This window comes from Moschus berezovskii, chromosome 4 (genome assembly GCF_049115385.1).
Source record: "Moschus berezovskii isolate FMDL1 chromosome 4, NW_MosBer_1.0, whole genome shotgun sequence".
Classification (NCBI taxonomy): domain Eukaryota; kingdom Metazoa; phylum Chordata; class Mammalia; order Artiodactyla; family Moschidae; genus Moschus; species Moschus berezovskii.
The window spans coordinates 40,868,447-40,883,506 of NC_142463.1; the positions used below are offsets into that span (position 1 = coordinate 40,868,447).

A 15,060-nucleotide genomic window follows, 5' to 3' on the forward strand; every position below is an offset into this window, starting at 1 on the left:
TCAAAACTAGTTCTTTTCATTTAGCTTTGACCTATAGATTTTTAAAAACTGGAATGATTCAGAGTTTTCCTATTAAAACTTCTACTCCTTTCAGAATTTCTTATTAATCCCTGTAAATAAAAATGTAAAACTTTCATGTATTAAACTTTAATTTGGTGCTTATCCATTCACAAATATTGATGTTTTTTAAACCAGTGGTGTGCTGATGTTTAAAAAACAACTCTCTGAGTTAAAAAAAAAATCTTGATATGTAGTGTTTGTGGACTTTTGTTTGTAAACAGTCCAACCAAGGCTGATTTCAGGTTACCCATGCAAAGATGTTGAACTCAGGAGATGAGAGGAGACAGTGTATTTGACTCATGAATTGGTACAAGTCAGCTGACTAAATATAATTATTGGGTTAATGTAACTTTAATAATTTTTGACTGTCAGAGAATTTTTTAAACCGAAGGCTTATTTAATTATTCCCTTCAAACATAGAAGCTGGCAAATTACAGTGACTGGGCATTTTTTTAAAAAAAGGCACTGATACAACTTAGGGGCTTCCCTGGTGGCTCAGAGGTTAAAGCTTCTGCCTCCAATGCGGGAGACCTGGGTTCGATCCCTGGGTCGGGAAGATCCCCTGGAGAAGGAAACGGTAACCCACTCCAGTATTCTTGCCTGGAGAATCCCATGGACAGAGAAGCCTGGTAGGCTACAGTCCACGGGGTCGCATAGAGTCGGACACGACTGAGCGACGAAACGGAACGGATACAACTTAAATGCAAAAAAGTACATAAATTTTGTTGTCAACTTCTAAAGTGTACAATTAAAACTTGGAATGAAAGAGTATAGTATCCTTGAGATTATACTGAAAGTTGCTGAAGTAGGAAAAGAGTGATTACTATTAGAGGTTTTTGTTTTTCCATACAGGATGCTGCTAATTTACAACCTTTAACCTCACCTTTTAAATTTAACTGTTCTATAATAGATTAAAAAATAGGTTTCTGCACATTTTGCCCACAACTTGACAAAATCAAAAGGACTATTGGGAATAAGCGTCATCTAACCAAAATTTTTTGCGTTTATGATTCACAGCAGCATCTAATTTGATTCCAACTCAAACAACTATAACAACTGGCATGGGCATGTTACCATTCCTTCCAAGTCAGCACATTGCTGGACAAGCTGGACCAGGGCATGGGAGCACTCAGGAGAAACAGCCAGCGTTGGTGGGAATGGCGGAAGGAAATTTCTCAGGGTCACAGACTTATCTTCAGAGCTTTCCAAACCTTACTGCTGGAGGCTTGCTCACAGGACATCATAAGCAACAACAAAGTCAGCCAAAAGGCCTGGAGATAAGTTCAGGGGTAAGAGAACTCTGTGTGTGTGTGTGTGTGTGTGTGTGTGTGTAAGAGAGTATGTGTGTGTGTGTAAGAGAGTGTGTGTGTCCTTGCATGCATACACATACATATAAATGCACACATGTATGTACATGAAGTATATATATGTATACTACATGTGTGTGTATACTACCAAGGAATATTTATATATTCCTTTTCAATTGTATCTTTAATGATTCTAATTCTAGAGTATTTAATTTTTTGGTTATTTTACAGGTGGTAGAATTTATGAAGCATCAAGTAATCTGAACTATTTTTGTATTTCAAAGGAAGTTAATAATATACTTAAAGTATATAAATATGGATTACAAACTACATAATTCCTATGTCAATGACATGCTGACTGTTTTTATAGTATACATTTGCTTCTAAAAAGAAGAAAATATTGGACCCTTAAAAAAAGCTATTATTATAAACCAAAATCTATCTTTTGATAAGTTATGCCAAACGGTGTTTGGGATTCTGCTTAATTGTTTGGGATTCTGCTTAATTACTTGCCAGCTTGTAAATAAAATATATGTATAAAATGTTTTTTAAATCTGACATTATAAAATATTTAAATATAAATTCTTTATTTCTGTAAATGTTTGCTTTCTAAAAGCCTTGAGATGTGCATAATTTTTAAATATAAAGTAAAATAAGTTCAAAATTTTGTAGTTTAGGAAAGCATAGGGGTTCCATTAATAAATTCAATTATATAATATTCTTTATAAGAATTTCTTAGTAAATGATAATGCTGTTCTTTAAAATACAATATTATTTCTAAAATATATATTTTTGTAGCTAATTAAGTAGTATTCTAATAGCCAGCTGCCTCTACAAAGATTACATCATGACCATTGCAAGCTGCTGACCTTCAACACCCCCTGAAAGAAGTTCAGGGTGAAAATCAGGAATGAGGCACTCTGTGCTCTGAAAAAAAACAAAAAACTGGCAGAACAGGCCTTCAGATAGTTAGATCTTTTCAGAAAAAGGTTTTATGAGTTCCAATTCTTGCATCTTCTCATACCTAGAAAAACACTGATGTCATTAATGGTGAAATCTGCTTTGGCTATTAAAAAAAATTTTTTTTTTTTACAATTAAAAGTCAAAATAGAGTAGCTATGGTTCAGACATCCTGGGAAATAACTATTTCCCAGATATCCTGAAAAATGATATTACGGGTGTGATTTCAGATTAGACGCTGTGACCTACTGTAGAACTTAATGCTCCTGTAATGCATTTTTGCCTCTGTACTTTGCTTGTTGCTCGTAAAACCAAAGTTACTCCATTTTAAGATAAGGTTGTTTTTAAGTAAAGATTCCTAAAATTGTTTTTGAAAAAAAAAAAAATGAAAAAGAAAAAGTCAAAAAAAAAGTAGAATAAATTCTAGTTTATCTGAAAGATTTCAAACCTAGTTATTAATCTCTGGTCTGTTCAAAAGAATCTAATCTTGGTTTTAATTCTGGAGGATTTTACACAAAATTTATTGGTTCATAAACTATTGACATTTGTAAATATTATAATTGGTAGGTAGAATAAAGTACATTTAATTTTTTGATTTGTATCTTAAAATACCATTTTGAGCAAACTTCAGGTGAAAGACAGGGAAGCCTGGCATTCTGCAGTCCATGGGGTCGCAGAGTCTGACAAGACAGAGTGACTAAACAATAACAAAAAATACTGTTTGATTTAGAAGTGACACATGAGGAAAAAATATCTGGTAGTTGGCTGTATTCAAATCTCAAAATGATAATGTGGACTTTGTAAGAGGTTTTATTGTCACCTAGTCATGACAGGAGGTATGGATAGAATACCTATAATTGTCCATTGAGAAAGCTAAAGTGGTTCTTCATAGAATGAAGAATTTTAAATATTTATTTGCAGGATTAATTGCTTAAGTTATTGAGGGAAGTTAAATAAAACTCATATATAAACACTCGGTTTTTTTTTGCACAGACTTCTTAACGCATGGAAAGCACTAGGACAGCGGTCCACAGCCTTTCTGGTACCAGGGACTGATTTCATGGAACAGTTTTTTCCATGGATGGGGGGAGTGGGGGTGGTTTTGAGGTGATGCAAGTGTGTTACATTTATTGTGCACTGTATTTCTATTATTACATCAGCTCCACCACAGTGCATCAGGCATTAGATCCCAAAGGCTGGGGACCTGTGCACTAAGGTCTTTAGAAAAACTGGACTTGAGATGATTCACATAATGGACAAGTGAAAGTGTATCTGGTAAAAGACAGCTGAAGTAGGGCAGAGCCTAGAAAACAAGTCCCGTGATGAAGAATTGAGGGAAATAGATATATGGAACTTGGCAGAGGTTGACCAGCTGTCATTTTATTTGACGTTTAAAAAAAAAAGAAATTCACATATTAGTCTAGTCACATAGTATTTTATGTTTCTTTAGTGGGAAGAGTTAGTCTAATAAGTATGACAAATAAGTCAATTTAGGCTTAATATAACACAGAACAGTTGAAGTTTTTAAAACAAAGAAAAAGTTCACACTTCCACAAAGATGAATGTCGTATCACTGAAGGCAATTATGCAGACCCTGGTGAACACCTGTGCATATTGTTGTAGAAGTGATTCTTCTCTCCTGACAATAGGGGCTTGCTTGGACCAGGTAATTTCAAAATATGTTTTCTAATTATGTAGCGAGATTTTGCAGAGAAGGCAATGGCAAGCCATTCCAGTACTATTGCCTAGAAAATCCCATGGATGGAGGAGCCTGGTAGGCTGCAGTCCGTGGGGTCGCTAAGGGTTGGACACGACTGAGCGACTTCACTTTCCCTTTTCACTTTCACACATTGGAGAAGGAAATGGCAACCCACTCCAGTGTTCTTGCCTGGGGAATCCCAGGGATGGGGGAGCCTGGTGGGCTTCCATCTATGGGGTCACACAGAGTCGGACACGACTGAAGTGACTTAGCAGCAGCAGCAGCAAGATTTTGGACTTTGTTAAAACAGTTGGTTAAACTTGGAAGCAGAGTTTTAGACCTGCATCTTTTACATTATGTTGATTAGTGATTCTTGATTCTGTCTTTCTGTCAGAATCACCATTATAGGTGTCGAGGGTTGGGCTCCATCTTCCTCAGCCCTGAGAATTTGACTCAGAGAGATAGGGATGAGATCTGAATTTTAAGTGTACAGCTCAGTGGCATTAGGGTACACTCACATTGTTTTACAACTGTTGTTACTATCCATCTCCAGAACTTTCTCATCATGCCGTACTGCAGCTCTGTACCCATTCACGAATTCTCCCATTTTCCCTTCTCCCCAGCCCCCAATAAGCACTGTTTACTTTCTGTCTCAGAATTTGACTATTCTAGGTAACCAATGTAAGTGGAATGATACAAGACTTAATGACGTCATTACTCTTCAGTGATCATCCATGTTGTAGCACGAATTGTATTGGAATTTCCTTATTTTAAAGGTTGACTAGTATTCCATTGTATTTATATACTATTTTTTGTTTATCCATTCATTTATTAATAGACATCTGGATTGTTTCCATCTTTCAGTTCAGTTCAGTTGCTCAGTCATGTCTGACTCTCTGCGACCCCATGGACTGCAGCACACCAGGCCTCCCTGTCCATCACCAACTCCCAGAGTCTACTCAAACTCATGTCCATTGAGTTGGTGATGCCATCCAACCATCTCATCCTCTGTTGCCCCTTCTCCTCTCACCTTCAATCTTTCCCAGCATCAGGGTCTTTTCAAATGAGTCAGATCTTCACAGCAGGTGGCAAAATTATTGGAGTTTCAGCTTCAACATCAGTAGGCTCTTGTGAATAATGCTGCTATGAACATTAGTATATAAATGTCTGTTTGAGTCTCTGTTTTCAATTCTTTGGGGTATTTACCCAGAAGTGGAATTAGGGGAATCATATGGAACATCAGTTTAGTTCATTCGTTTGGTTGTGTCTGATCCTTGGTGACCCCATGGACTGCAACACGCCAAGCTTCCCTGTCCATCACCAACTCCCGGAACTTGCTGAAAGTCATGTCCGAGTCAGTGATGCCATCCAGCCATCTCATCCTCTGTCATCCCCTTCTCCTCCTGCCTTCAATCTTTGCCAGCATCAAGATCTTTTCTAATTTTTTGAGGAACTGCCATTCTATTTTCCACAGCAGCTGTACCATTTTATGTTTCCACCCTCAAAACATGAGGGTTTTGGTTTCTCCATATCCTCACCAACATTGTCTCTCATTATGGTTTTGAGTTTGCATTTCTCCAGTGATTAGTGATGTTAAAAGCCTCTTCATATGTGTATTGGTTACCTGTATATCTTTGCAAAAAATGTCTATTCAGATTCTTTGCCATGTTTTAATTAGGTTATTTTTTTCTTTGCTATTGAGTTCCTATATATGGTTTGCAAATATGTTCTCCCATTGCCTTTTAATCTTGTTGTTTCCTTTGCTGTAGAGAAACTCTTTAGTTTTTTGTTGTTCAGTCACTAAGTCATGTCTGACTCTGCAACCCCATGGACTGTAGTATGCCAGTTTAGCTTTTTAGCTCCTGCTTAGTTCTGCTTTTGTTGTCTATACTTTGGTACCATAAAATGATATCAAAAAATGATTACTAAGACCAATGTCAAGTAGCTTTTCCTCCATATTTTCTTGTAGTTTTATGGATTCATGTCTTATTTTTAAGTCTTTAATCCAGTTTGAGTACATTTTTGTGTATTGTGTAAGATCAGGATCCAGAGTCATTTTTTTCCATATCAACATGCAGTTTTCCCAACACCATTCATTTATTAAAGAGAGTGTCCTTTACCCATGTGTGTTCTTGGCACCCATTTCAAATGTTAGTTGACCACATATATGTGGTTTTAATTCTGGGCTCTATTTTTTTCATAGATCAGTATGTCTGTTTTTATGCATGTACCATACTATTTTGATGACTATAGTTTTGTAATACAGTTTGGAACCAGGAAGTGTGATCCTGCCAGCTTTGAATTTTTCCTCAAGATTGTGTTGGCTATTCAGGATCTTTTGAAGTTCCACATAAATTTTAGGATTGTTTGTTCTATTTCTATGAAAAGTGCCACTGATCTCTTGACAGGGATTGCTTTGAATTTGTAGATCACTTTGGGCAGTGTGGGCATTTTAACAATATTAATTCTTCCAATCTGTAAATCCAATATATCTTTCCAGTTATTTGTGTAACTTTCTTTCATCAAAGTCATATAGTTTGCAGTATATAGATCTTTCACCTCCTTGGCTAAATTTACTCCAAAGTATTTTACCCTTTTTGGTGATATTATAACTAGCATTGTTTTCATAATTTCTTTTTGAATAGTTCATTGTTAGTATTTAGAAATGTGATGGATGCCAACAGAGATGGTTTAATTTCTTCCTTTTTGATTTAGATGCCTTTTATTTCCTTTTTCTTGCAAAATTATTCTGGCTAGAACTTCTAATACTGTTGTGACTAAAAGTAAAAGTGGGCATTCTTGTCATGTTCCTGATCTTAGAGGAAAAGCTATCATGTTAACTGTGGGGTTGTCCTTTATATATATCTTTTATTACGTTGAAGTATATAGATTTCTCTATGCGGGAAAAGGTCAGTTTTCATTCCAATCCCAAAGAAAGGCAATGTCCTAGAATGCTTAAACTACCACACAGTTGTACTCATCTCACACACTAGTAAAGTAATGCTCAAAATTCTCTAAGCCAGGCTTCAGCAATACGTGAACCATGAACTTCCAAATGTTCAAGCTGGTTTTAGAAAAGACAGAGGAACCAGAGATCAAATTGCCAACATCCGCTGGATCATGGAAAAAGCAAGAGAGTTCCAGAAAAACATCTACTTCTGCTTTATTGACTATGTCAAAGCCTTTGATTGTGTGTATCACAACAAACTGTGGAAAATTCTTCAAGAGATGGGAATACCAGACCACCTGACCTGCCTCTTGAGAAACCTATATGCAGGTCAGGAAGCAACAGTTAGAACTGTACATGGAACAACAGACTGGTTCCAAATAGGAAAAGGCTGTATATTGTCACCATGCTTATTTAACTTATATGCAGAGTACATCATGAGAAACGCAGGGCTGGAAGAAGCACAAGCTGGAATCAAGATTGCCGGGAGAAATATCAATAACCTCAGATATGCAGGTGACACCACCCTTGTGGCAGAAAGTGAAGAGGAACTAAAAAGCCTCTTGATGAAAGTGAAAGAGGATAGTGAAAAAGTTGGCTTAAAGCTCAACATTCAGAAAACAAAGATCATAGCATCTGGTCCCATCACTTCATGGGAAATAGATGGGGAAACAGTGGAAACAGTGTCAGACTGTATTATTTCTGGGCTGCAAAATCACTGCAGATGGTGATTGCAGCCATGAAATGAAAAGACGCTTACTCCTTGGAAGGCAAGTTATGACCAACCTAGATAGCATATTAAAAAGCAGAGACATTACTTTGCCAACCAAGGTCCGTCTAGTCAAGGCTGTGGTTTTTCCAGTAGTCATGTATGGATGTGAGAATTGAACTGTGAAGAAAACTGATCGCCAAAGAATTGATGCTTTTGAAATGTGGTGCTGGAGAAGACTCTTGAGAGTCCCTTGGACTGCAAGGAGATCCAACCAGTCCCTCCTAAAGGAGATCAGTCCTGGGTGTTCATTGGAAGGACTGATGTTGAAGCTGAAACTCCAATACTTTGGCCACCTCATGCGAAGAGCTGACTCATTTGGAAAGACCCTGGTACTGGGAGGGATTGGGGGCAGGAGGAGAAGGGGACGACAGAGGATGAGATGGCTGGATGGCATCACTGACTCAATGGACATGAGTTTGGGTAAACTCCAGGAGTTGGTGATGGACAGGGAGGACTGGCGTGCTGCGATTCATGGAGTCGCAGAGTCAGACATGACTGAGTGACTGAACTGATGCTCAATTTGTTCAGAGTTTTGATCATGAAATGATGTGAATTTTGTCCAGTGTATTTTTTGTATCTATTAAGGCAGTCATATGGTTTTATCCTTTATTATATTTATGCGGTGTATCACATTTATTGATTAGCCTGTGTTGAACCATTCTTGCATCCCAGGGATAAATCCCACTTGATCATAGTGTACAATCCTTTTAATGTGTTGTTTAATTCAGGTTGCTAGTATTTCATTTAGGACTGCTAGTACTGTGTTAAGGATTTTTGTATCTGTGTTCATCAAGGATATTGGCCTGTGTTTTTCTTTTCTTGTAATGTTTTTGTCTAGCTTTGGTTTGAGAAGCAATGCTGGCTTCATAAAATAGGTTAGGAGGTATTCCTTCCTCTTCAATTTTTGGGAAGAGTTTCAGAAGGATTGATGTTAATTCATCTTTAAATCTTTGGTACAATTCACCAGTGAAACCACTTGGTCCTGGGCTTCTCATTGTTGTCAGGTATTTGATTACTCCTTACTCATTATTGGTCTGTTCATATTTCCTGTTTCTTCTTGAATCAGTCTTCGTAGCTTGTATGTTTCTAGAAATTTATCCATTTTTCCCTTTAGGTTGCCCAGTTGGTTGGCTTGTATTTGTTGAAAATAATCGCTTGTGATCCTTTGTATTTCTGTGGTATCTGTAGTTGTAATGTCTCCTCTTCCATTTGTAACTGCAGTTGACCCTTAAACAACAGAGAGGTTAAAGTACTGTCATCCAAGCACTCAAAAATCCGTGTAACTGAAACAGTTTGGATAGAATCAGGACTCAGTTTTTTTTTTTTTTAATTAAAAAATATTTTAAATTTATTTTACAAAAATTTTTGGTTGTGCTGGGTCTCTGTTGTGGTGCATGGGTTCTTTGTTGCTGTGTACGGGCTTTCTCTAGTTGTGGTGAGCAGGAATACTCTCTGGTTGCGCTATGCAAGCTTCTCATTGTGGTAGCTACTCTTGTGGCTAAGCACGGGCTCTAGGGCATGTAAGCTGAGTAGTTGCGGCATGCAGGTTCAGTAGTTGTGACACATGAACTTAGTTGCCCCACAGCATGTGGGATCTTAGTTCCTGGGTCAGGGATTGAACCCGTGTCCCCAGCATTGGCAGACAGATTGTTGACCACTGGACCACCAGGGAAGTCCCTCAGGGACCCTTTTTGATTACACATGTTGTGATCTCTAATTGGACATAAACTTCTCCACGCTTAGTTAATTCAAAGATCTGTAAAATGAAAATATAGGTATTATGTTTGCTTTTAAGAAATCCACGTGTGGACCTGCACAGTTCAAACGCTTGTTGTTCAGAGGTCAATGATATTTACTTGAGTCCTCTCTTTCTCTTGATTAGTGTAGCCAAATTTGTCTATTTTGTTTATCTTTTCAAAACACCTACACTTAATTTCATTGATCTGTCTTTATAGTGCTATTTCATTTATTTCTGTTCGGATCTTTATTATTTCCTTTTTCTGCTAATTTTGGGCTTAGTTTGTTCTTCTTTTACTAGTAACTTGAGGTGTAAATTTAGATTGTTTCTCTGAGATCTTTCTTTTTTCTTCATGTAGACATTTATTGCCATAAACTTCTCTTTAAAGCTGCTTTTTCTGCATTCCATGATTTGTGGTGTTTCCATTTTCATTTGTCTCAAGATATATTCTGATGTCTCCTTTGATTTCTTCTTTGGCTTATTGGTTGTTCAAGAATATGTTATTTAATTTCTGCATCTCTCTGAATTTTCTAATTTTCCTGTTAGACTACCATTGTAGTCAGAACAATCCTTGATATGATTTCAGTACTCTTAAATTTGTTAAGATTTGTTTTGTGGCCCAACATATGATCTTTTTTTTTTTTTTTTGCTTCTGTTTTTGGGGCCTTTTTAAAGAAATGGTTGACAAATCTAGTATTATGAAGCTTTTTACCCAAGTTTTTCTTTTAAGATTTTTAGTTTTAGCTCTTACTGTTAGGTCTTTGATCCATTTTGAGTTAATTTTTGTATATGGTGTTTGGTGAATATCCACTTCATTCTTTTATGTGGATGTCTAGTTTTCCCATTTTTGTTGAAAAGACTGCCTCACTGTATAGTTTTGACACTCATGGAAAATCATTTTATCATATATACAGTAATTTGTTTCTGGGCTCGCTGTCCTATTCCTTTGGTTTATATGTCTGTCTTTATGCCAGTATCATACTATTGCAATTACTACAGCTGTGTAATAAGTTCAAAATTTAAAAAATATGAGCCTTCCATTCTCGTTCATCTTTTTCAATATTATTTTTTACTGTATGGAGTCCCTCGATATTTCATGTCAATTTTAGGATAAAATTTTCTATTTCTGACCACAAAAGTTAAAATTTTGTTAGGGGTTGTATTGAATTGGTAGATCACTTTGGTTTGTATTGAAATTTTAACAATATTAAATCTAATACATGAAAATAGGATGTTCTTTTATTTATATCTTTAGTTTCTTTTGGCAATATTTTGTCATTTTTTAAAATATTTATTAATATTTATTTATTTGGCTGCACTGGGGCTTAGTCGCAACTTGTGGGATCTAGAAATAAGATATGGGATTTGTTTCTTCTTGTGAGCATGAATTCTCTCCAGATTCAAATGAGAAGGTTGTACAAGATGACCTTTAGTTCTCTTTCAGTTCTAAAGTTCTATGGTTCTAGAATGGTTTTTTAAAAAACTAATTGGAAAAATAGTAGCAGGTGAAATGTGATCATTTTAATCAGTATCCATAACTATTTCATAAATTTATAGCTTTAAACATTGTTTCACAAATTTTTGTTACACTAAACCACATTTATCGAAGAATAAGTATTTCTCTACACTTTCTGCATTTTAATTTTCTTTTACCTCTCATTAAGCACTCACTCTCTTTTTTTGATACATAGGCTGCCTCTAAGAATCAGACTTCACTCTTGGGAGAGCCACCAAAGGAAATTCGGCTCAGTAAAAATCCATACTTGAACTTGGCAAGTGTGTTGCCCAGTGTGTGCTTATCATGTAAGTGAGAAGATCACTGTTAGTATTTTGGAGTTCTATTGAGTACTTTTCATAATGAGTTTTACTTTAATTTTTAACTTAATGAAGGCAAATAATGCCTGTTGACCAGCTGAAGTCTAAGTTACAACCTTAGTCCTTAAGTTGAAAGAATAATTAAGTTAAAGCTTTTCAAGTACATTCTATTTTGTTTAAGGAAAACATCTTTCATAATATTTTCTTAAGTATATGTTTATTGAATTGCTTGATTCATAATTGAATTGCATAATTGATTCCATCATGAATTATGATTCCATTATGAGTTATAATGGAATCATGATTGAAAATAATTGGATAAAGGAATTATTTGGCAGTGCTGTAATTCTTTATAATACATACAGAATCATATTTCTAAAATATGAAGTTCAATCTTCTGTATTATCTAATATATTGGGAGTATTTGCCAAATACTCCCAATATATTAGTTACTAATAATCGGCTGAAGTGGAATTCTCATTTACATTTTTAGGGGACCTCCTCATGCCTTCAATTAGTAAATTAAAACTATTAATACAAATACAATTTCAAGAAAAAAATCACAAATGTGTTGTTTTCTAGGCACTAAGATATTCACTGCAGCATTGGTTTTCAATAGTGAAAACTTGGAAAGTGCCTTTATCGTCATCAATAGGGGAATGATTAAATAGTTTGTCATAAAGTGAAATGTACAGTTGAGGAAGCACTACATGTACTAATATTAAATTATCTCTAAAGCAAATTGTTAAATACAAGAAACAAATGTGTTCATAGGTTGATTCCATTTATGTTTATTTAAAGCTATATATTCTTTTATGCATGTAGTTGAATGTATAAATGCGTAAAGTTAAATCTGAGAAAATACTAAGCTGTTACCTCTGGGGAAAAGAATAAAATTGAATGAAAAGAGATGAAAGATGAATTTTGTTTTTAATATACATTCTTTGTATTTTATGAAGTATCCTCTTGAACCTCTAACCATTAATTTATAATTTTTTAAAGCAGAAAAAATTTAATGTGCTTCTGGTATGATAGAAGGTGTTAGTCAGTCATGCCTGAGTCTTTGCACCCCCATAGACTGTAGCCCGCCAGGCTCCTCTGTCCATGGGATTTCCCAGGCAAGAATACTGGAGTGGGTTGCCATTCCTTCCCCAGGGTATCTTCTCAGCCTAGGGATTGAACCCTGGTCTCCTGCATGGCGGGCAGATTCTTTATCATCTGAGCCACCAAGGAAGTAGGCTTCTGGTATGTCTACTCTACTTTTATCTGGTCTAAAATTTGATGGTTACAACTGTTGCATTAATAAGAATGGTTAATTTGCATTTTGAATGCCTCCCTTTAGAGATTAGACGTATACTTTTTAAATGTTTCCATCAAGATTATTACCCATAGAGCAGGTTTCCATTTTTAGTTGCTTTAAACAAACTAGATAATATTACATACTATATATATATATTTTCCCCTAGGAATAATAAAGGGCTTCTCAGGTGGCACTAGTGGTAAAGAACCTGCCTGCCAATGCAGGTTAGATGTAAGAGAAGCGAGTTTGACCCTGGGTCGGGAAGATTCCCTGGAGGAGGAAACAGCAACCCACTCCAGTATTCTTGCCTGGAGAATCTCATAGACAGAGGAGCCTGGTGGACTGCAGCCCTTAGAGTCACACAGAGTCAGACACAACTGAAGTGACTTAGCACACACACACACAAGAATAATAAATGTAGATCTTTACCGGCAAACTAAAATTTGTGTTCTTTTTGAGAATGTGCTAAATTAATGGGTTTTGTACTCTGTAATTTATAATAAAACAAGCTAACTAAAATTTGTATGTTGATTTTGCCTTAAGCCCCTGCAAGTAAAACCACTGTACAGAAGACTGGAATTGCAAGCAACATTCTGGATACAATCTCTCAGGGAAATGAATCACAACACACATTGGAGAAGTGCATTGCTTATTCTCAACCTTTTGGTGATTATGCACAGGTACCTCATTCTCAGGTTTTGATGATATATAGAAAAATTGCTTCAACTATATACTGAATTCACTGTATATGAAACTGTGATTCTTGTAATGTCATAAGGCAGTAAAATTGCACTGATCCATACAATATTTCTTGCCCACCGTATGCAGTTTCAGGACATGTTCAGAAGATTGCTAAGTATGATTTTGCCCTAGATATTTGTTCACATTGTCTACACTAGTGGACAGCACGCTGCAGGGCAAATCCAGCCCACAATCACAACCTGTTTTTTTTAAAATAAAGTTTTATTGGGATACATCCACATCCACTTGTTTGCATGTTGTCTATGATGCTGTTGTGCTACAATGTCAGAGTTGAGTAGTTACAGCAGAGACTACGTGGCCCACAAGATTAGCTATTTACTATCTGCCTCTTTACAGAAAAATTCTGCCGACCTCTGGTTTATACCAGTGTAGATCTGACTAAGAAACCTAAGGAAATACCTCTGTTCTTATTCACTGCTTATAGGTATGGATACATGATCATAACTAGCACTATTATGACTATTAAATGACTATGATTAGCACTATTTTGACTATTAAAACAGTTAAAAACATTAAACTATTACATTCAAAAGACACACTGTGTCATTACTTAAATATGTTCATTTTTCTTTTCGGGCTTTTCTCCTTCAGCTTATTGGTTTAACACTGAGAATGTATATATCATGTTAGTAGTATATGACCTTATGTAATAACGAGAATCTTAAAACTAACAATTCTGATTCTTATTTCTCCCAGCAGTTACCTTCTCAGCTCTCTCCTGTCTATGGGAGCAATACTTATACTTCGCTTTCTTTAGAACAACTGTGTTGGTCTCTAATAAACTTAGAAAAGAAAACCTATACAAATTCACTTAGAACAATTGATGCCTGATGATGCTTTTTGATACTAGAAACACAGGTCAAATGAATTCTGTAGAAATAGTGAAGCTGGATATAATAAAGTCTCCTATATGCTTGTGGAAAAGATGGAGAAATATGAATCAGAAGATGATGCAGTTAGATGGCAACATACCTGTATTTAAGGAACAGTAATGAATTGATGCAGTCGGGAACGCATCCTCTTCGCTGTTTCATAAGGCTTCATCTTTGTTCCCTTGTTTGTTAACATTTTAAGTAATGCTTAGGTAAGGATATTAATTGTATGCTGTTTATATTTACAAGTGACAAAGGCAAGAAATCATCAGAGGTGTGTAAAATCATCTATGAATAACTTCTGGTTTTGGAAATTAGAAATAACCTAAAATCCCAATAGTCTGTAGACTGAAGAAAAAAATTGTCATATTTATATCAGGAACTATAATGCATATATTAAAAATCATGTAAAACTATATATAAATGCATGATAAATTTTCATAATCTATTAATCTTAAAACATTATAAAATATAGTCCTATACAATTCTAACTTTTTGGTTTTTTTATAAGGAACAAAATTTACTTTCATAAACAAGAAGCACACTAAGTTTTTTTTAATTTAGTTAAATGTGTGATTTAAGCTTTGAAAGTTATTTTTCATATTTACCTTTTCCTTTATTTCAGTTTTGAAACCTGTGTTGCTTTTCTCAATAGCAGTTTTGCTTGTTAGATTATTGTGGTTTATTGTACACTTGTATCCATGGACAGAGAGACCCTTCCCATTTACTCCTGAGAACTTCTGTGATAAAGATGCCTCTGTGCTGCCAGCCTTCCTCCTTCCTGTGCACTTGCTTAACCAGAGAAACTGGAGACGCGGATCCACCTGG

General features: G+C 35.7%; 1 protein-coding gene across 7 annotated transcripts in view; it reads left to right on the forward strand.

The window, feature by feature from the left end:
- The window catches only part of RAVER2 (ribonucleoprotein, PTB binding 2), a 149,711-nt gene that overhangs the window by 79,435 nt on the left and 55,216 nt on the right, over positions 1-15,060 (forward strand). For 5 of the 7 annotated variants that reach the window (XR_016037198.1, XM_055404091.2, XM_055404095.2 and 2 more), the window contains exons 9-11: positions 1,078-1,349; positions 11,175-11,286; positions 13,142-13,278. Coding sequence is in view for 6 of the 7 variants with exons in the window: in XM_055404091.2 (XP_055260066.2) it covers positions 1,078-1,349; positions 11,175-11,286; positions 13,142-13,278 (521 nt within the window). In the remaining variant the exon portion in view is untranslated. The remainder of the gene's footprint in view (positions 1-1,077; positions 1,350-11,174; positions 11,287-13,141; positions 13,279-15,060) is intronic. The other 2 variants (XM_055404092.2, XM_055404096.2) reach the window with 1 other exon arrangement.